Source organism: Nomascus leucogenys, chromosome 18 (assembly GCF_006542625.1).
Source record: "Nomascus leucogenys isolate Asia chromosome 18, Asia_NLE_v1, whole genome shotgun sequence".
NCBI classification, from domain to species: Eukaryota; Metazoa; Chordata; class Mammalia; order Primates; family Hylobatidae; genus Nomascus; species Nomascus leucogenys.
The window spans coordinates 56,703,517-56,726,308 of record NC_044398.1 but is presented as its reverse complement, the minus strand read 5'-3'; the positions used below and the strand labels follow the sequence as shown (position 1 = coordinate 56,726,308).

At 38.4% G+C, this 22,792-nt stretch overlaps 1 protein-coding gene across 1 annotated transcript in view; it reads left to right on the top strand.

Moving 5' to 3' along the window:
- Positions 1–22,792, top strand: part of GPR158 (G protein-coupled receptor 158) — a 411,815-nt gene that overhangs the window by 25,125 nt on the left and 363,898 nt on the right. The window contains exon 2 of the mRNA XM_003269372.4: positions 21,130–21,235. Within this exon, the coding sequence (XP_003269420.2) occupies positions 21,130–21,235 (106 nt within the window). The remainder of the gene's footprint in view (positions 1–21,129; positions 21,236–22,792) is intronic.

Sequence of the window (22,792 nt, the reverse complement as noted above, 5' to 3'; positions counted from 1 at the left end):
TTGACTTTTTAATAACAGCCATTCTGACTGGTGTGAGATGGTATCATTGTGGTTTTGATTTGTATTTCTTTAATGATTAGTAATGTTGAGCATTTTTTTATATGCTTGTTAGCCCTGTATATATCTTCTTTTGAAAAGTGTCTGTTCATGTCCTTTGGCTACTTTTTAATAACGTTGTTTGTTTTTTGCTTGTAAATGTGCTTAAGTTCCTTATAGATTCTGGATATTAGACCTTTGTCAGATGCATAGTTTGCAAATATTTTCTCCCATTCTATGGGGTGTCTGTTTGCTCTGTGGATAGTTTCTTTTGCTGTGCAGAAGCTCTTTAATTAGGTTCCATTTGTCAATTTTTGTTTTTGTTGCAATTGCTCTTGTCTTCATCATGAAATCCTTGCCTATATGCAGAATGGTATTTCCTGGGTCATCTTCCAGGGTTTTTATAATCTTTCTTTACTGATCTTGAATTGATTTTTGTATATGGTATAAGAAAGGTGTGCAGTGTCAAAATCTTCTGCATATGGCTAGCCAGTTATCTCAGTGCTGTTTATTAAATAGGAAGTCCTTTCCCCATTGCTTGCTTTTGTCAAAGATCAGATGGTTGTAGGTACGTGGCATTATTTCTGGACTCCCTATTCTGTTCTATTGATATATGTATCTTTTTTTTTTTTTTTTTTTTTTTGCAATACCATGCTGTTTTGGTTACTGTAGCCTAGTATTGTTCAAAGTCAGGTAATGTGATACATCCAGCTTTGTTCTTTTTCTTAGGATTGCCTTGGATATTTGGGCTCTTTTGTAGTTCCATATGAATTTTAAAACATTCCAATTCTATGAATAATGTCATTGGTAGTTTGATAGAACTAGCACTGAATCTGTAAATTGCTTTGGGAAGTATGACCATTTTAACAATATTGATTCTTCCTATCCATGAGCATGGAATATTTTTCCATTTTTTGTGTCATCTCTGATTTATTTGAGCTATGTTTTGTAATTCTCATTGTAGAGACCATTTACCTCCCGGGTTAGGTGTATTCCTAGGTATTCTATTCTTTTTGTGGGAATTGTGAATGGGATAGTGTTTCTGATTTGGGTCTTGACTTAGATGTTATTAGTGTATAAGAATGTTAGATTTTTGTGCATTGATTTTGTATCTTGAAACTTTGAAGTTGTTTCTCAGTTCTAGGAGCTTTTGGGCAGAGATTAGAGTTTTCTGGGTATAATATACCATCTGTAAACAGAGATAGTTTCACTTCCTCTTTTCCTATTTTGATGTCTTTTTTTTTTTTTTTTTTTTTTTTTTGAGATGGAGTCTTGCTCTGTCGCCCAGGCTGGAGTGCAGTGGTGCAGTCTCGGCTCACTGCAAGCTCCGCCTCCTGGGTTCAAGTGATTCTCCTGCCTCAGCCTACCGAGTAGCTGGGACTACAGGTGCCTGCCACCACGCCCGGCTAATTTTTTTTGTATTTTTAGTAGAGACAGGGTTTCACCGTGGTCTCGATCTCCTGACCTTGTGATCCACCTGTCTCGGCCTCCCAAAGTGCTGGGATTACAAGCGTGAGCCACTGTGCCCGGCCTTGGATGTCTTTTATTTTTTTCTCTTGCCTGATTGCTCTGGCTAGCACTTCTAGTACTATGTTGAATAGGAGTGTTGTGAGTGGGCATCTTTGTCTTGTTCTCAAGGGGTATTCTGCCAGTTTTTGCCCATTCAGTATGTGGCTGTCATACATGGCACTTATTTTGAGGTATGTTACTTCAATGCCTAGTTTGTTGAGGGTTTTTAACAAATGAATGTTGAAATTTTACTGAAAGCATTTTCTGCCTCTGTTGAGATGATCTTTTTTTTTAATTCTGTTTATGTGGTGAATCACATTTATTAATTTGTGTATGCTGAACTAACCTTGCAACCCAGGGAGAAAGCCTCCTTGATCATGGTAGATTAGCTTCTTGATATGCTGTTGGATTTGGTTTGCTAGTATTTTGTTGAGGATTGTTGCATATATGTTCATCAAATATATTGGCCTGAAGATTTTTGTGTGTGTGCCTCTGCCAGGTTTTGGTATCAGAATGATGCCAGCCTTATAGAATGACTTATGGAAGAGTCCTTTCTTCTCAATTTTCTGGAATAGTTTCAGTAGTAATGGTATTAGCTCTTCATTTTATATATCTGATAGAATTTGGCTGTGAATTTTTCTGGTCCTGGGCTTTTTCTGGTTAGTAGGCTTTTTATACTTTTTACTTCTATACTTTTTATAGTGATTTAATTTCAGAATTTGTTATTGGTCTGTTCAGGGATTCAATTTCTTCCTGGTTCAATACTGACAGGCTGTAAGTCTCCAGGAATTTATCTATTTTTTTTTTTATATATATTTTAAGTTCCAGGGTACATGTGCACAACGTGCAGGTTTGTTACACATATATACATGTGCCATGTTGGTGTGCTGCACCCATTAACTCGTCATTTACGTTAGGTATATCTCCCAATGCTATCCCTACCCCCTCCCCCACCCCACAACAGGCCCTGGTGTGTGATGTTCCCCACCCTGTGTCCAAGTGTTCTCCTTGTTCAATTCCCACCTCTGAGTGAGAACATGCAGTGTTTGGTTTTCTGTCCTTGTGACAGTTTGCTCAGAATGATGGTTTCCAGCTTCATCCATGTCCCTACAAAGGACATGAACTCATCTTTTTTATGGCTGCATAGTATTCCGTGGTGTATATGTGCCACATTTTCTTAATCCAGTCTATCATTGATGGACATATGGGTTGGTTCCAAGTCTTTGCTTTTGTGAAAAGTGCTGCAATAAACATATGTGTGCATGTGCCTTTATAGCAGCATGATTTATAATCCTTTGGATATATACCCAGTAATAGGATTGCTGGGTCAAATGGTATTTCTAGTTCAAGATCCTTGAGGAATCGCCACACTGTCTTCCACAATGGTTGAACTAGTTTACAGTCCCACCAACAGTGTAAAAGTGTTCCTGTTTCTCCACATCCTCTCCAGCACCAGTTGTTTCCTAACTTTTTAATGATGGCCATTCTAACTGGTGTGAGATGGTATCTCATTGTGGTTTTGATTTGCATTTCTCTGATGGCCAGTGATGAGCATTTTTTCATGTGTCTGTTGGCTGCATAAATGTCTTCTTTTGAGAAGTGTCTATTCATATCCTTTGCCCACTTTTTGATGGGGTTTGATTTTTTTTCTTGTAAATTTGTTTAAGTTCTTTGTAGATTCTGGATATTAGCCCTTTGTCAGATGGATAGATTGCAAACATTTTCTCCCATTCTGTAGGTTGCCTGTTTACTCTGATGGTAGTTTCTTTTGCTGTGCAGAAGCTCTTTAGTTTAATTAGATCCCATTTGTCAATTTTGGCTTTTGTTGCCATTGCTTTTAGTGTATTAGACATGAAGTCCTTGCCCATGCCTATGTCCTGAATGGTTTTGCCTAGGTTTTCTTCAAGGGTTTTTATGGTTTTAGGTCTAACATGTAAGTCTTTAATCCATCTCGAATTAATTTTTGTATAAGGTGTAAGGAAGGGATCCAGTTTCAGCTTTCTACATATGGCTAGCCAGTTTTCCCAGCACCATTTATTAAATAGGGAATCTTTTCCCCATTTCTTGTTTTTGTCAGGTTTGTCAAAGATCAGATGTTGTAGATGTGTGGTATTATTTCTGAGGGCTCTGTTCTGTTCCATTGGTCTATATCTCTGTTTTGGTACCAGTACCATGCTGTTTTGGTTACTGTAGCCTTGTAGTATAGTTTGAAGTCAGGTAGCATGATGCCTCCAGCTTTGTTCTTTTGGCTTAGGATTGTCTTGGTAATGCAGGCTCTTTTTTTGGTTCCATATGAACTTTAAAGTAGTTTTTTTTTTTATTTTTTTTAATTCTGTGAAGAAAGTCATTGGTAGCTTGATGGGGATGACACTGAATCTATAAATTACCTTGGGCAGTATGGCCATTTTCATGATATTGATTCTTCCTATCCATAAGCGTGGAATGTTCTTCCATTTGTTTGTGTCCTCTTTTATTTCATTGAGCAGTGGTTCGTATTTCTCCTTGAAGAGGGCCTTCACATCCCTTGTAAGTTGGATTCCTAGGTATTTTATTCTCCTTTTAGCAATTGTGAATGGGAGTTCACTCATGATTTGGCTGTTTGTCTGTTATTGGTGTATAGGAATGCTTGTGATTTTTGCACGATTTTGTATCCTGAGACTTTGCTGAAGTTGCTTATCGGTTTAAGGATATTTTGGGCTGAGACAATGGGGTTTTCTAAATATACAATCATGTCGTCTGCAAATAGGGACAATTTGACTTCCTCTTTTCCTAACTGAATACACTTTATTTCTTTCTCCTGCCTGATTGCCCTGGCCAGAACTTCCAACACTGTGTTGAATAGGAGTGATGAGAGAGGGCATACCTGTGTTGTGCCAGTTTTCAAAGGGAATGCTTCCAGTTTTTGCCCCTTCAGTATGATATTGGCTTTGGGTTTGTCATAAATAGCTCATTATTTTGAGAGATGTTCTATCTATACCTAGTTTATTGAGAGTTTTTAGCATGAAGGGCTGTTGAATTTTGTCAAAGGCCTTTTCTGCATCTATTGAGATAATTATGTGGTTTTTGTCATTGGTTCTGTTTATATGCTGGATTGCATTTATTGATTTGTGTATGTTGAACCAGCCTTGCATCCCAGGGATGAAGCCCACTTGATCATGGTGGATTAGCTTTTTGATGTCCTGCTGGATTCGGTTTGCCAGTATTTTATTGAGGATTTTTGCATCTATGTTCATCAGTGATATTGGTCTAAAATTCTCTTTATTTGTTGTGTTTCTGTCAGTCTTTGGTATCAGAATCCATTTTTTAAAAATAAGTTTCCTAGTTTGTGTGCACAGAGGTGTTCAAAGTAGTCTCTGAGGGTTTTTTTTTTGGCATTTCTGTGGGGTCGGTGGTAATGTCCTTGATATGGTTTGGCTGTGTCCCCAACCAAATATCATCTTGAATTGTAGCTCCCATAATTCCCACATGTTGTGGGAGGGACCAGTAAGAGATAATTGAATCATGGGGGTGGCTTCCCCATACTGTTCTTGTGGTAGTGAATAAGTCTCATGAGATCTGATGATTTTATAAGGGAAAACCCCTTTCGCTTAGTTCTCATTCTCTCTCTTGCCTGCCACCAACATAAGACTTGTGTTTCATCTTCCACTATGATTGTGAGGCCTCCCCAGGCATGTGGAACTGTGAGTCCATTAAACCTCTTTTTGTTTATAAATTACCAAGTTTGAGGTATGTCTTTGTCAGCAGCATGAAAATGGACCAATACAGTCCCCTTTGTCATTTCTAATTGTGTTTATTTGGATCTTCTCTCTTTTTTTTTTATTAATCTAACTAGTGTTCTGTTTTTTTGTTTGTTTTGTTTTTTGTTTTGTTTTGTTTTTTTTTTCAGAAAACCTACTGTCGGATTCATTGATCTTTTGAATAGTTTTTCATGTCTCAATTTCCTTCAGTTCAGTTCTGATTTTGGTTATTTCTTGTCTTTTAACTTTGGGGTTTGTTTGCTCTTGTTTCCGTAGTCCCTTTTTATTTTTCTTTTTTTCTTGTTATGCAATCTCTAGTTCCTTTATGTGTGATGTTTGGCTGTTAATTTGAGATCTTTCTTTTTTGATGTGGGCAGTTAGCAATATAAACGTTCCTCTTAACACTGCTTTTGCTGTGAGATCCTGTTATATTGCATCTTTGTTTTCATTAGTTTTAAAGAATTTCTTGATGTCTACCCTAATTTCATTGTTTACCCAAAAGCTATTCAGAGGTTCAGAAGCAGGTTGTTGTTTACTTTCCATGTAATTGTATAGGCTTGAGCAATTTTCTTGGTATTAATTTCTATTTTTCTGTTGCACTGTGGTCTGAGAGTGTGTTTGGCATCATTTTAGTTTTTTTTTTTTTAATTTGTTGAGGGTTGTTTTATGGCTGATTCTTTAGATGATTTTAGGTTATGTGCTTTGTGCATATGAGAAGAATATATATTCTGTTTTTGGGTGGAGAGTTCTATAGATATTTGTTCAGTCCATTTGGTCAAGCGTTGAGTTCACATCAAAATATGAGTTCTTTTTTTTTTTTTTTTTTTTTTTTTGAGATGGAGTCTTGCTCTGTCGCCCAGGCTGGCATGCAGTGGCACATCTTGGCTCACTGCAAGCTCTGCCTCCCGGGTTCACACCATTCTCCTGCCTCAGCCTCCCGAGTAGCTGGGACTACAGGTGCCTGCCACCACGCCTGGCTAATTTTTTGTATTTTTTTAGTAGACACAGGGTTTCACTGTGTTAGCCAGGATGGTCTCGATCTCCTGACCTCGTGTTCCACCCGCCTCGGTCTCCCAAAGTGCTGGGATTACAGGCATGAGCCACTGCGCCCGGCCCAAATATGGGTTCTTAAATATCCAGAGTTTTAAGAAATAGTTGATTAAATATAAGAACAACCCATTTAATTGGTAGAAGAGAAAAAGTCTGGAAGACTATGAAATCTGTTACTCTAAAGGACTTTCAAGCAGTGAAATAATTATTTTTCTAGTTTTAAAGTTTAACTTTTTTTCTATTATAAAAATATTTATTCACTTGGAAATTATAAAAAATAATGATCAACCAAAAGAAAAACAATTCTAATAACCCACAATCTTAATGCTCAGAGTTATTAATTGATAACATTTTGGTATATATCTTTGTTGTAAAACATATATGTTAAATATTTTTCCTGTTTTCTAATAAATGTATACCAAATGTCCTACACTGTGTTTTGACTTATATTTCAAAATTCTTTAAATATACTTCTGTAGCACTATTCTTACTGGCTGCCTATTATGTATATGTATTCAAGGTTTACTAGAAATGCAGCTTTGATTTCTGATGGTTAAATAATTTACTTGCCAGAAGGTAGGGTGATTGACAGGTGATTTTTAAAGGTGCTGTGTAGATCCTACCTAGATTTTACTTGTGAGCTAACAAGCTGATTCTTGACTATTTTATGGATGCTGCTGGAGGACATAAGCCTCCTAGATCAGAGAGAAAGGACTTAATTAATCTAGAGCTTCAAGTCTGTCTGTGTCAGTTCCCACTTTTGCCCAAGTCCCATGGGGGAAATGCAAAGAGCCCATAATGGATACTTGCACACGAATGGGTTGCATTACAGGAGGAGAATTGTGAACTCAGAGATTCACTGCCTTTACATTAAGCAGAAGGAAACCTCCTCTTTGTCTGGGGGGAGACATTACCTCATCCCTCGAGGTTGATCGCTGCAAAACACAACCCTAGAAATGGTCCAAGTGGCTAAGTCAGGACTTGACATTCTTGGCGTATCCAGCAAGACCATGATGGAAAGCTCAGGACCCATGGCAGATTGCTTCTCCCAACAGGTCCATTTTGCTACATGACTCATTCATTGGTGCTTCTGGACAGATTTCTTCTCTTGCTGTGACTCTATTAGTCTATTCCTCCCCTTTTTAAACTGAATCATAAGATAGAATAGTGGTGCCCAACGTTTTTGGCACCTGGGACTAGTTTTTGAGGAAGACAATTTTTCCATCGATGGTGGGGGAAGGGGGATGGTTTCAGGATGAAACCACCTCAGATCATCAGGAATTAGGGTCTCATAAGGATCATGCAACCTAGATCCCTCGCATATGCAGTTCACAATAGTGTTTGTGCTCCTATGAGAATCTAATGCCACCGCTGATCTGACAGGAAGTGAAGCTCAGGTGGTAATGCTCACTCACCTGCTGCCCACCTCCTGCCTTGCTGCCTTGGTTCCTAACAGGTCATGGACTCGTACCGGCCCATGACCCAGGGATTGAGGGACTCCTGGGATAGAGCATAAGGTTATATTTACTACTAGGTTGACTTTATATGATTCTACTTAAATAATCATAAAGGTATAGCTGGCAGAACAAGCAGGTTTTGGGGTTGATTAGTGGGCTTTGTGTTTTCATTTATAAGATCTTTAAGGACTCAGATAACAATGTAAATACTACCTTTCCTAATTAATATTCTCTGTTGGTTAGCTGCTTTTGATACTATTTTACTCTTATGCTATCATTAAGACAACTACGTACTTTATGCCTAGTGGTTTGGTAAAGATAAAATGAGGTAATATATGTCAAAAATTCTTTGAAAACTGGAAAGAGCTAAACACTTGTAGGAATTTAAAATATAATGTTTACCACATGGTATATTCAACTGTGCACAGCAGGGTTTATAGAATGTGTTTGCTTTGTTCATTAGTCACATAGCTTATTATTGGCCAGGGTTAGTAACCATTTTTGTTTCAATTGATTTTTCACATTTTAATATGCTAATAATGACAATTTTGCATCTATAGCAAACATACAGAGATTATTTTTTCCTGCTTTTACTTTAATTTTAGCAAATGTTGCATTTAGAAGTGGAAAGTTTTGAAAAAAGAAAACTTTGTCTCAATTACCTACAGTGCTGTAATTGAAAGAGAAGGAGAAAACAAGTTTTAAAAGTTGATTGACAACTAAAGAAATGATGGCATTCAAGAGGCTTTTGTAAAAGAATAAACAAAATTTGCATCCTGTACATCTTATATTGGTATATATGATATTCTTCTACCAACCATCTCATCACCAGAACCACTGTTCTCAGCATGAGATTCTTTGGTCCTGTGTGAATCTCTGTGTGTGTTTGTGTGTGTGTATTAGAATTGAGAAGTAAAAGAATAAAGAGAAGCATTGGAAACTGTGTCACATGGTGCTGGCAGCAAGAATATCTCAGCATTTCCTGATCACATGGTGGCCTCTACAAACTGTCAAATTTGGTAGGTCCCAAACCTGCTTTCACCTGAATTAACCTGCAAACCCACTAGAGCATGGGTTTGGGATTACTTGGAGACTGTACAGGAGAGCAGGTCACTTCCTGTTTTTGTTTTTTTTTTCTTTGAGATGGAGTCTCACTCTGTTGCCCAGGCGGGAGTGCAGTGGCACGATCTCAGCTCACTGCAACCTCCACCTCCTGGGTTCGAGCAATTCTTCTGCCTCAGCCTCCCAAGTAGCTGGGACTACAGGTGCGTGCCACCACACCTGGCTATTTTTTTTTTTTTTTTTTGTATTTTTAGTAGAGATGGGGTTTCACCATATTGGCCAGGCTAGTCTTGAACTCCTGACCTCTGATCCGCCTGCCTCGGCCTCCCAAAATGCTGGGATTACAGGTGTGAGCCACTGTGCCCAGCCACTTCCTGTTTTCTTTAGGCAGTTCTCTTTTATGTGTAATATGTAAATTGTATGGAATATGGTTTTCTACCTCCTTTATTCTTCTTTTTGACTGCTGTTAGATCTGTGTACAACTCTATCTCTTCCTCGTATAAGACAAACCTTTAAATGATCTGTGTCCTCTTACTGGATTGCCTATTCTTCAATACCCTCATCATGGCACTATGCCACATCAGAGGGCTGAACAGAATACAGAGCAACAGTGGTAATTCAGTGCTCAATGCATTTTGTGTAAATGAGTGAATAAATTGTATCTTTACTTCTGTTTTTTTTTTCTTCCCACTAAACCAGAATCTTTTAAAGAGTGATATCCTATGCTTTGCATCTGCACTACCACCTAGCAAAGGGCCTTACATGTAGTAGGGACACACACACAAAATCTATTTTACAATCTATTTTATAACTGAAAAGTGTTACTGGTAAAATAAATATTAGTTAACTGTTGATATTATATTTTTATTTTTATCTTTGGCTCCAAAATCCTATCTGGTTTCTGGTGTCTTGACCCCGGCTTTGTTTACTCAGTGGCTTGTGACTTAAGTTTTAGTTGTGTTAGAGGAAAAGTTAGCCTTATCCTCAAATAACCTAGATTATCTGCTTATATTTGCTAAGTAAGCAGCCACCAAGTACTTTGGTACTAAGGTCATGCCTAATTGTGGTAGATTTGCCAAATATTTTCTCTGTCATTAAAGCCCTGGGAGAACTGTGTTCTTGGTGCTCTTGTACTTTTCGTAGTTCTGGGCTTGAGCTAAATGATAGAGATGCAGGGTGTTTTTGTGAGCAATGTTTTCTTAGTATGAGAGGCCCCAGATAAGGAAGAAACCCAAAGATGACTTCAGCTAAAACTTCAAAGTCATGAAATTATGAATTTAGAATCTTCAGTTACACAGTGACAAAAAGGAAATGACTCTTCTTCCATTCTCAAAAAAGTCTCTTGTTTCCCTTGAACCCACCCCATTTACAACTAGCCTGTGCAGTGTATTCTTCTATTGACATGCTATTTTGTTTGTAAGTAATTTTGCTTAAATAGTTGCTAGACACCTCGTTATTTTGCATTTTATTCACACAAGTCTGCTTTAAAAATCTCTTAATGTTGCTACATATACAACCAATCCATTTCTCTACTGCTGAATAGTGTGTGTTCTGTGCCCCTTTATGAATGAGTGAGGATTTCTATGAAAGAGAAACCCAAAAGCAGGATTTCTGGGTCATAGGGAGGGGTAAACTCAATTTTACTAAATATCGTAAGATTACTTTCTAGACAGTGTGCATCAGTTTCCAGACCCACCAGCAGGGTTCCTGTAGCCTCACATTCCTGCCAACACTTGGCATTATACAGCTTTCTAAATATTTTTTTTGCCAGTCTAATAAATGTGTAGTGATATCTCATTATTGTTTTAATTTGCATTCCTGATTACCAGTGTGCTTAAGCATTTCTTCATATGCTTGTGTTTATATTCCTTTGCCTACTTCCTATTATAATTGCTATATTTTGTTGACTTGCAAGAAATCTTGGTGTATTCATGATATTATATCCTTGTAAATTTTAGACATTGCAAAATCATCCAATATGTCATCTTTCAGTTAACTTTGTCCATAATGTCCTCCCTTGAAAACTAGAATTTTGGCTGGGTGTGGTGGCTCAGACCTGTAATCCCAGCACTTTGGGAGGCCGAGGTGGGCAGATCACGAGGTCAGGAGATTGAGACCATCCTGGCCAACATGGTGAAACCCCATCTCTACTAAAAATACAAAAAATAGTGGGGCATGGTGGTGGGCGCCTGTAGTCCCAGCTACTCCGGAGACTGAGGCAGGAGAATCGCTTGAATCAGGGAGTCGGAGGTTGCAGTGAACTGGGATCGTGCCACTGCACTCCAGTCTGGCGACAGAGGGAGACTCCGTCTCAAGAAAAAAGAAAAAGAAAAGAAAAGAAAACCAGAATTTAAAAAAATTTCTGATGTTTTTTACTTAATCAAAATTTTGCCTTGTGGTTTATGCTTTTGGGTTTTGTTTTTTGTCTCAGTGTGTTTTGTGCCACTATAACGATACCTGAGACTAGGTAATTTATAATGATTCAAATCATTAGACATTTATTTGGCTCACAATAAATGATTAGAAGTTTATTTGACTCACAATTCCTGAGGCCAGGAAGTCCATTGTTGGGAGGCCACACCTGGTGAAGGTCTTGTTGCTGTGTCATCTTGTGGCAGGAGTGAAAGGACAAAAGAGCCTACTCGTGCACAGGAAAAAGGGATGGGGGGAGCACATGCACAAGAGGAGGCCAAATTTGCTTTTATAGCAAACCCACTCCCTTAATAACCACATTAATCCATTCATGAGGGCAGAGCCCTTATGACCAATCACCTCTTATAGGTCCCATCTCTTAACACCGTTGCACTGGGGATGAAGTTCCTAACACATGAACTCTGGGGGACACATTTAAGCCATAGCATTTAGGAAGCCTTCTGATACCCTGTCACAAAAATATTCTCTTATGTTATCAACTACTAACTTTATAATTCTACCTTTTGCAGTCAAGTTGTTAACATTTGGAATATACCTGTGTACGTGGTATTGGGTAGTGGTCCAGTTATTATATTTATCCATTAGTGGCCCAAGTTCCTAATACTACCTTCCTTTATCATACATGTAAGTGCCTCATATCCATATGTCTGTCTCTGAGCTATTTTGTTCCATGGCTTCCCATGTCTGCCACAATTGGGTAGTATGTCCTAATATTTTGTTGGGCAAGTCCTCTTTTTCTTTTTCACAACTGACTTTTATTATTCTACTTAAACTTAAGCTATTTCTCAAAAATTCATACAGAATGTTGGTAGGTTGTGCATTAATTTTATACTTTCATTTGATGAGAATTGACACTTTTATTACAATGAATTATCCCCTTTCAGAGAATGGCATGTGTGTCAGTCCATTTTGCACTACTATAAAGAAATACCTGAGACTGGGTACTTTATAAAGAAAAGAGGTTTAACTGGCTCACAGTTCTGCAGGCTGTAGAGGAAGCATGGCAGCATCTGCTTCTGGGGAAGCTTCAGGGAACTTTTACTCATGATGAAAGGCAAAGTGTGAGCAGGCGTCTTACATGGCAGGAGTAAGGAGGGGTGTGCTACACACTTTTGGACAACCAGAACTTACGAGAACATACTCACCATCACAAGAACAGCACTGAGGGGATGGTGCTAAGCCATTCATGATCCAATCACCTCCCACCAGGCCCCACCTCCAACACTGGGGATTACAATTCAACACGAGATTTAGGTGGGAACACAGATCCAAACCATATCAGTATGTTTCTCCATTTATTCAGATCATTTATCATTCTTCATTAAGAGTTTTCAAAATTTTTCCATAGAGGTTTTGTGTATTCTTACTTAACTACTAGAGAATTTAGTTTTTTGGTGTTTTTTTTTTGAGATGAGTCTTGCTTTGTTGCCCAGGCTAGAGTGCAGTGGCGCCATCTCGGCTCACTGCAACTTCTGCCTCCTGGGTTCAAGCGATTCTCTTGCCTCAGCCTCCCAAGTAGCTGGGAGTACAGGCGCCCACCACCATGTCCAGCTAATTTTTGTATTTTTATTAAAGATGGAGTTTCACCATATTAGCCAGGCTGGTCTCGAACTCCTGACCTTGTTATCCGCCCGCCTTGGCCTCCCAAAGTGCTGGGATTATAGGCATGAGCCACGGTGCCTGGCCTGTAGGTTTTGTTACTATTTTAAATGTTGTCTTTTTAGTTACAATTTTTTTACTGGAGATTGTTGTAAAGAAATGCTAATGCTTTTTGTTCTTTGATCTGGTATCCAACAACCTTGCTGAACTTTCTTATTCTTATATTTATCTGCTGATTTTAAATGATCATATCATGTACAAATAAAGACAAATTAATATCTTCACTTCTGATCTTTACATCTCATCTTTCTTTTTCAGTTTTTTTGGTTCTTATAGAATTAGTCAAAATTTCAGTGCTCTGTTACATAGCATCAGTGATACAGTAAGCATTCTTGCCTTAAAGGGAACATCTTAAAAAAAATTTCTCCCTTAAGAGTAGTGTTGCTAGAGGCAAGCTTTGCCAATTTAAGAAAGTTTCCTTCTATTTGTAGTTTGCCATTAAAAATAATTTAGTTGTTGAACTTTGTAAAATGCCTCTTTAGTTTGATTAAAATAATTTTTTCTCATTTCTTTTATTTTGAATTTTTTGATATATTTTTCTAGTGCTAAAACAACCTTTCATTCTGATCTATATTCCACTATATCATGACATATAATTATTTTAATATATTTAAACATTTGTTTAGCCCATATTTCCTTTAAGACTCTTAAATCTATATGCGTAGTTAAAATGTGGCTGCATTTTTTTTTTATTGCCCTCATGTGGTTTGGAATAAAAATCATGTAAAGTGAACTGGGTGGGTTTTTTTTTTCTTTTTGTTTGTGAAAACATAAAAAACAGAATTGTTCCTTAAAAGTCAGGTAGAATTCGTATATAAAGCCATCTAGGCCTGAAGTTTTCAGGGAAGTGAATGATTTAAATTTTTTATGCTTTATTGCACTATTAATGTTTTTTCTTCCTTTTGGGGCCAACTGGCATTTTATATTGTCTATCAACTTATCCTTTTAATCCTTCTCTTTTAGTTTTTCAAAATTTGTTAGAGAACAATTTATCCTAATACTGCTTTTTAAACATTCCTTTTTATCTCTTCATTCTGCATATTATTTGCATATTTTCTGTTTATTTGCATATTGTCTCTTTAATTCTTGAGTCTCCATTATTATTACTATTTTTTTTCTTTTGAGATGGAGTCTCGTTCTTTCGCCCAGGCTGGAGTGCAGTGGCACGATCTCGGCTCACTGCAAGCTCTGCCTCCCAGGTTCACGCCATTCTCCTGCATCAGCCTCCCAAGTAGCTGGGACTACAGGTGCCGGCCACCATGCCCGGCTAATTTTTTGTATTTTTAGTAGAGATGGGGTTTCACCGTGTTAGCCAGGATGGTCTTGATCTCCTGACCTCGTACTCTGCCGGCCTCGGCCTCCTAAAGTGCTGGGATTACAGGCGTGAGCCACCACGCCTGGCCTAGTCTCCCTTATTTATTTATTTATTTTTTAAAAAACTGGTTTTTTATAACTAGAAAGTTTTTAAAACTATTTTAAAATACTTTTAGACTTTCAGAAGATTAGTAAAGCTAGAAAAGAAAGTTTCTATACACTCTTTACGCAGCTTCCTGTAGTAATACATCTTACATAACCATGGCAAAATTATCAAAAGTAAGGAGCTAATATTCACTAAACTACAGGCTTCATTCAGGTTTCCTGTTTTTCCACTAATGTCCCTTTTCTGTTCCAGGATATAAATCAGGATACCATATATTATGGTATGAATTGTGTTCTCCAAAAATTGATATGTTGCCCTCCTAACCTCCAGTATCTCAGAATGTGATTGTGTTTGGTGATAGGATCTTTAAAGAAGTTAAAATGAGGTCAGTTAGGGTGGGTCCTAATCCAGCATGACTGATGTCCTTATAAGCAATGAGGAGACAGACATGCACAGAGGTGTAAGACCATGTGAAGACACAAGGAGAAGATGGCCATTTACAAGTCAAGGAGAGAAGCTCAGAAGAAAGCAACTCTGCTGACTCCTTTATGTTAAACTTCTAGCTTAAAGAATGGTGAGAAAATAAAAGTTCTGTTGTTTAAATCACCCAGTCTGAGATACTTGTTTATGGCAGCCTTAACAAACTGATACACCATATTTTATTTGCTTGTTGTGTTTCCGTAGAAAGTTTTATTTCAAATTCAGCAGTCCTGCCTTTTTATATTTCTTCTAAATTTTGTTAAAAATCTAAGTGGCTCCATAGCAACATTATTTACAAGAGCCAAAAAGGGGAAGGAACTCAGCGGGCCCACCGCAGATGAATGGCTAAACAAAATGTGGTGTATATATAAAATGGAATCTTGTTAAGCCTTAAAAAGGAAGGAAATTCTGACACATGCTACAACATGGATGAACCTCAGGGACATTATACTAAGTGAAATAAGCCAGTCATGAAAAGGCAAATACTGTATGATTCCACATACATGAGGAACCTAGAGGAGTTAAATTCATAGAGACAGAAAGTAGAAAGATAGTTCTAATCCAAGAGCTTGGCAGAGTTGGGGAATAGGGATTTGTCATTTAAAGAGAACAGAGTTTCAGTTTTGCAAGATGAAAAGAGTTCTCAAGATTGGTTGCACAATAATATGTATGAACTCAATACTACAAAAGCGTACATTAAAAATGGTTAAGATGGTAAATTGTGTTATGTATATTTTACCACAATTAAAAAGCCAAAACATGGCTGGGCACAGTGGCTCATGCCTGCAATCCTAGCACTTTGGGGGGCTGAGGCAGGTGGTTCACCTGAGTTCAGGAGTTCCAGACCAGCCTGGCCAACATAGTGAAACCCAGTCTCTACTAAAAATACAAAAATTAGCAGGGCGTGGTGGTGTGCACCTGTAGTCCCAGCTACTCAGGAGGCTGAGGCAGGAGAATCACTTCAGCTGGGGAGGTGGAGGTTGCAGTGGGCAGAGATCATGCCACTGTACTCCAGCCTGGGTGACAGAGACTCTGTCTCAAAAAGCCAAAACACAAAACCACAAACCAGCGCCTTCTTTAGTCCATGTCTGTCTTTTTATGTTTATCAGTGGCAGCTAGAAAGAGCCAAGTGTAGTACTTTCTGCATTTGTCTAGAAGCTTCCTCAGCTGGATCTACAAATTCACTTGTTCACAGGTGACGGTGCTGTCAAACTTTCTACCTACTATATAACAAAAGTCCCTTTTGTTCCTGCCTCCAATAACATTTTCTTCATTCTCCTTCAAAACTCACCAACAAATTCCCACTTTCATTAACCATCACTGAGGCCCTTTTAGCTTTTGCTTGTTCCCAAGGCCACTGGCATAGATTTAGAGTTTTGATTATGGCAGCAATCCGTTTCCAGGCACCGGATTCTGTTCTGGTTGTCTATTGTTAGAAGTGAATGACTGATGGCAGCTGATCTACAGGCACCTGTTTTCATCAATCTATTTCAGCACAACTTCTACCTTGATATCCCATCAATGTTGACTACATATGCTGTTACTGTCCATTTTTTTTGTAGTGATGGAGCAGAAAAATTACTGTCCAAGGTAACACGGGGAGGGAAGAAAAGCAGAATTTCAAGTCTTTCCATCAATCTATCCAGTCTCTCTTTCTATCCATTCCTCCACAGCAGTTTATGACATTTTCAATTTGCTTGGGTATTTTTTTGAGGGAGGAGGATGCCAGTTTAGCTGCTCCTTGCTTCTCTCATGTCTGCAATTCTTCCGAAGTTAATTTTGGGTGCGGGCTGATTTAGGAGCTGAGGAAAAATGTTAAAAAAGATATAGACCATGGAAATTTTAGTGGGGAAAACATATTGAAAATCAAATATTATAATATAGCGTGCTAATTGATGTGAAGAAGGTAAGCACAGTGCATTATGGGAGAATAAGGGACTCTCTTCCATATCAGACTCGGAGTTCATGGGAGGCTTTAGAAAGTGGCCAGGTAGGAGTTATAATGTAAGGCATAGTTTAGGCAAAGGGACTTCAGCTATAAAGGCATCTGTGAAAGAATGGTTTGAGATATCATGAATTTTTTAGGACCCTAAATGTAGTTCTGAATGTCTAGAACAAGGAATATGTGCGTGAGAGTGGTTGGAGAAGTTAGAATTAGGAGGGCCCTGTTATGTCATTCCAAGGAACTTGGATTTTATTCTTTAGGAAAGTGAGCAATATTGATTTCCAGTAGGGAATTGTCAGGATCGGGTTTATATGTTTCAAATATTACATAGAAAGCAGTGTATGATTCTTGGGCTTCAGCAACCCTTACTTGCATGGGAACTTTCTAAAATCCTGGAATGGGTACTAGAAATGAGTTTTGTGGTCAACTGTTTTTGTAAAATTTGCAAAAATAAAATGTTTTGAATGCAATGGTCTCTTTCTGGTATAATGTGCCTCCATTACACTTTTCCTAGGCTGTGGGCAGTTTTGCAAACTGGTTAAGAGGAAGTTTAGGATTTTCTCAGTCTGGGTTTAGCAATATATATTAAAGTTGTTTGTGGTCACTTCTGCGTATAGTGAAGTTACTGGTCATTCTTGTATCGAAATGGCTTCTGGTAATATTCTTAATGCCCATGGTGCCTACCCATCCAACAGTTATCACCCAAAGACCTAGGGCCAAAGGTCATCTCGTCACATAAATGTGTATTCATGATTTTGTTTTTCTTAAAGAAGGTCCCTAAACCGTATAAACTTCAAGAGCTACAAACCAGGATCTTTACTTGGAGCAATGCCAAACAGGACCCAAGAGTATGCTATTCAATTTTTTTAACCCGTGAAAGATGAGGGCCTGAAGCAAGGCATTGGCCATGCATATGGAAAAGAAGAGTCAAGATACAAGAAGCACAAAGGGAGTCCAACCTATGGCACTTGGCCATTGCTTTGACTTGGAGGTCCATTCACAGAGAAAGACCAGTAGGGAAATCGTGTTTGATGGGCTGAATCGTGCTTCGGGCTTGTTGTTCTATTGATGGACAGATAGAGGAAAATGCTGGTCTGCAGTGTAGCTAAGCACCCAGGTGTTTATGGGATCTTATTTGCTATATTTTCCATTCTCTGGAGGCCACTTACAGGCTTTTTTTTGGCCCTCACTTTCCTGTCCTGAGGCCATGAAAGAGCAGCCAGCTTTTCACTCTCAGAATTTCCCAGGAGCCCTCAACCCGAGATGCCCACTCAGGGGATACAGGGCACAGGTGCGATGGGGCTGTCACCCGGCCTGGTCTGCGACGGGACACGTGGTCCTTAGGTGTTGGATCTTTGAGTCCCTTTCAGCAGGATGCTCTTCCCCACAAAGAGAGGGTTTTCTTTCTGTTATATCCCCCAAACCTCCGCTTCTCCCTGACAGGAAGTCTACAGGCGCCTTCCCCAGGGTTCTGTAAGTCTCTGGGCACCTAGGCTTAGGCTGTAATGAAGAAGGCTCATTGTTGATTTCCCAGCTGGGAAACATAGCTCATTATCTTCCACGGTTTTGCGCAAGCCTGGAATGCTTCACGAGCTGTGCTTGAGGTCTGCGGTGACTTTTCAGTTTCCACGTACGAACTTGGAATGAAGGGCAAAAACTTTCAGTCAGTTGAACTGCCTTTTTCTGAAGTCAGTTTTCTCCAGGGAAGGAAATGACCACAGTAATTGCAGCTTTTTATTTTCCAAGTTAGCCGATGTTTGAGTAAGCTGGAAGATTTGAGATTTCCACTGTCTGGGAACTGGACTGCTATGGCAGGATTGTTGAGAAAAACTTGACCTCGTTAGAACCAACAATTGTGGAACGAGTAGAAATGCATATTGATTAGTTTGCCAATTACAAATACTTTCTAAATAAGATATTCAAGAAAGATAACCAAAATGTAGTGGACAACAGTAGTCCAATGAGAAGCTTTATGATACTGGTGATTTAGAGCGTGCTTATAAACCTGCTCTAATTATACCTTGAAGTGTGTTGAGTCAGAAATTTCACCTCAGAGAGACTTATCCTGACCACCCTTTAAAAAAATTAAAAAATTTTTCTATTTCATCCCCTTTATCTGCTGGAAGTTGTTTTCCCCATAGAACTTATTTTTTTTTGTAAAATATAGTATAATTTAATCATTTATTTTACCTATTTTTCTATCCCACACTAGAATTAAGCTCTATGAAGGCAGGATTTTATGTTCCTACTTACTGATGCATTTCAAAAAGCAAGAACAATTCTGGCACATAGTAAGCACTCACTGAGTATCTACTGAATCAGTGAAAGAAAGTTATTTCCAAAGAGCATAAAGTAGAACCAGAAGTGGGCTTACATGAATAGATTAACTTTGGTGGGACATAGTTCGATTGAAAGTTCTACTAGTGAAAGCAGTCAGTAAGTCAATGAATGGTTATTGAAGCCCTACTTTACTCCAAATGATAGCTTTCCAAATCCTGCAGAATTTAGCATCCACTGTCCATTAAACACTTTGGTCATTTTCAAAATGTCTTATGCCTTCTAGTGTTCCTTCAGGGTAGGTTTGCCTTTCTGTCGTGCATAGTGTATCTTACAGTGATATGTACATACCAGACGATAAATATTTGTTGAAAGAGGAAAGGCGTGAACTGGATTAAGGCATTAGGTTACTTGGAAATCCATTTATTTATCACATAAACATTTGTTTTATTGCATTATGGCCCACAACGTAATATTTTGCAAAATAGGGTCTATATTTCTGAACGATCAGCGTGTTTTCTGTAACTTTTGTGTTTTCATTTCACTGATCATCTGGAAAATCAACTCAAACTTATTCTGGATTATCTGGATAAACCAAACACTGGCAGGAGGTTTTAGTGTCCCTATTTATTTCTGTGTATCTTTTGAGCATGTAGGCACTAGGTAATGTAGTACTTTTCTCACAGGTTAAAGAAAAGAACAGAGGCAGACTGAAAAAAGAAATGATTTATTCACCCCAAAGGAAGCCCAAATGGCATTAAGCCATGCTGTTAGAATGCTTCACAGTAGTTTAAAAGGAGAAAAGAGATGAGAGAAATGAGTCATAAGATGTGTGGCAAAATAGGATTGCTGAACTAGCAGTCAGTACTATATTCCTGTTTTGAGAGGTGATTTTGTTTTGGCAAAGCATAATGTTTGGTTTTCTTAAATTAATGTTTTAAATTTGGTTTTTGTTGGTTTTATAGTTTTGTTTGCATTTAATTTGTAATTCTGTGGGATTCTTTGTAGCTACAGGAGCTATAAAATCAGGAATTTGAGCCTACTTTTATATGTATGAGTGATAGCATAATGAAAAATTGTTTAAATTAGGGGTGTGGGACCTCGAAAATGTGTTTTTACTTTGAGTAGTTTGTAGTGGGATATATATACTTTACTTAAGTTTATGAAAAACTACGTTATAAAGCTTCAGGGCCCAGGATGCAGAATACTTATTTCAATAAAGTCCATGTGTGATAGTGCAGTGTTGGACAGATATTTCTGCGGCAACTGCTGCTAGTGGTGCTGGTGGTGGTGAAAAATAGAAAGGAGGGAATCTTAGGAAAATATAGAGAGAAAATTGGTTGGAGGAAGTGGAGGAATTTTAGACCAACTTGGAGCTTTCTTTGCAATTTAGCTTTTGACTGGCTCTGAATTTGTGAGTTGTCTTTCTTAGTGACACTTCTCAAATGGCTAAGTGAAATGCAGTCTCTTCGTTTCCAGATTTAAAAGAAAAAAAATGTAGTCAGCATTTCTGTAGTGAGGCAAATCTCTGTTTAATGTGGAACACTGGGAGACCTAAAGAGCTGTTTAGAGTTATTAGAATGAGAGATCAGAGGAAAGAGATGCTTGTTTTCTGATACCGTCCTCCCTGCTGCTCAATCTTCCTAGCCCTGCAATGGGAAGTAGGAGTAGAAAGAAATGAACTGAAGGCTTTATTTTAATTTACTTTACTAGAAGGGGTTCTGAGAGCAAGTGTTATTTTAGAGTCACATTTTCTGCCATGTCTAGAGCAATATTGTCCGGGAGTTCAGGCAATCAACACATATTTATTGAGCACTTATTATGTACCAGGCATTATATAAGGAAGTGAAGACAGCTCCCTGCCTTTGGACTGACATAAAGCCAATACTAAATGATTTTCTTATACTGTATGTCTTCTCTTGGTACACTTTGGTTGGATATGAGTAGGCAACTTGACAATTTTTGGCATGTTCTTTATGATAATTTTCTAATTTCAAGCTTAAAATACAGAGAAATTATAAACGTCCAGATTAATTTGTTCTTTTTATCCTTTTCTGTTTCTAGGGGTGCCATGAAAGTTGACATAAATGTTCAGAAAGTGGACATTGACCAATGCTCAAGTGATGGCTGGTTTTCAGGAACTCATAAATGTCACCTCAACAATTCAGAGGTAAGAGGATGAAAATAAAATCCTCTTTAAGCTCAGGAATACATTATTTTGAATATGTTATATTTGTTGGGTAAATGAACAAGAGGCATCTTACTGGGAAAAAAATCTATGTAGGTCTCAGTGCTGCCAAATGAACTAAAATAGGAGTAGAAAATAAAATTTGTGTAGAATAACTGTTCATTTGGGGAATGAAAGAAGGCCAAAACTACAATTACATCTGAAGTTTGAGTTTAGTCAAAGCCTGGCCCTATTCTTCAAAATGGGCTGGAAATTTAAAATAGTCCTGAGATGAGAAACCAGTCCCAGGAATGGTCAAACAAATTATCCTGTTCGATTTATTTATTTATTTTTTTATTTGAGACGGAGTCTCACTCTGCCACCCAGGCTGCAGTGCAGTGGTGCGATCTCGGCTCACTGCAAGCTTCGCCTCCCGGGTTCACGCCATTCTCCTGCCTCAGCCTCCGGAGTAGCTGGGACTACAGGCGTCCGCCACCATGCCTGGCTAATTTTTTGTATTTTTTTTTAGTAGAGACGGGGTTTCACCATGTTAGCCAGGATGGTCTCAATCTCCTGACCTTGTGATCTGCCCGCCTCGGTCTCCCAAAGTGCTGGGATTACAGGCGTGAGCCACCGTGCCTGGCCATCAAATTATGCCTGTTTTTATGGAATACGATACTTATTGAAATATTGGTGGTATTCATTCAGACACACTGCTATCTGCTAGAAGAGCACTAGCGAAGGCATGGTGGGGCACTTTTGAAAACAAGGAGAAAACACTGTACAGGGTCCTGGAAAGGAATTGTGTATATGTGTGTGTATTTGTTCAGTTTTTAGTCCCTATCCGTGCTTGATTTGATGATACTCTGGTTGATAGGAAACAGGCATGGAGATCATGCTTCTGGAAATAAGACTATCACTTGTCTTTTGTATTTTCAGAGAAGGAATATGATGACATACTAGTGATTTCATTTTTAGTAGTCCATTTCTGAGGTCCTCAAACTGTGGAACAAACATACAATAAAGTTCTTGATCTTAAATACTTGGGCTAGTCCAACATTGATTCCATGAGTCTGTGAGGAAAGTCAGCTTGCTTTATTTAAAATAGAAGGGATATTTCCACAAATGTAGTAATCTACAACTGTAATTTGAATTTTTGCCATTTGTGAAAGGTGATTGTATATAGTGTAATTTTTAAGGAAGGAATTTTAAATCAGAAGCAAATTTAGCAATAAGCACTTATTTGTGCCATTACACAAATGCACAGACAGGTGCACAGGTATACATGCATGCATATACATGTATATATGCCCATTGAATGTTTACCATGTATACACCCACCACGCATACTCCTGACACACACAACCCAGATACCCCTGTACTCCCACACTCCCAAATATCTTTTCACTGTTTCTCACATCCGCCATGCATTCTGCACACACTTCCACCCTGCCACCCTGCCACCACACTCTCCACAGCATCCCTCAATCCTCTTGCCCCCAAACTGTAAGTAGCCCCCGTAATGCCCCGTATCCCTCTAAATCTATCACATCTCTCCAC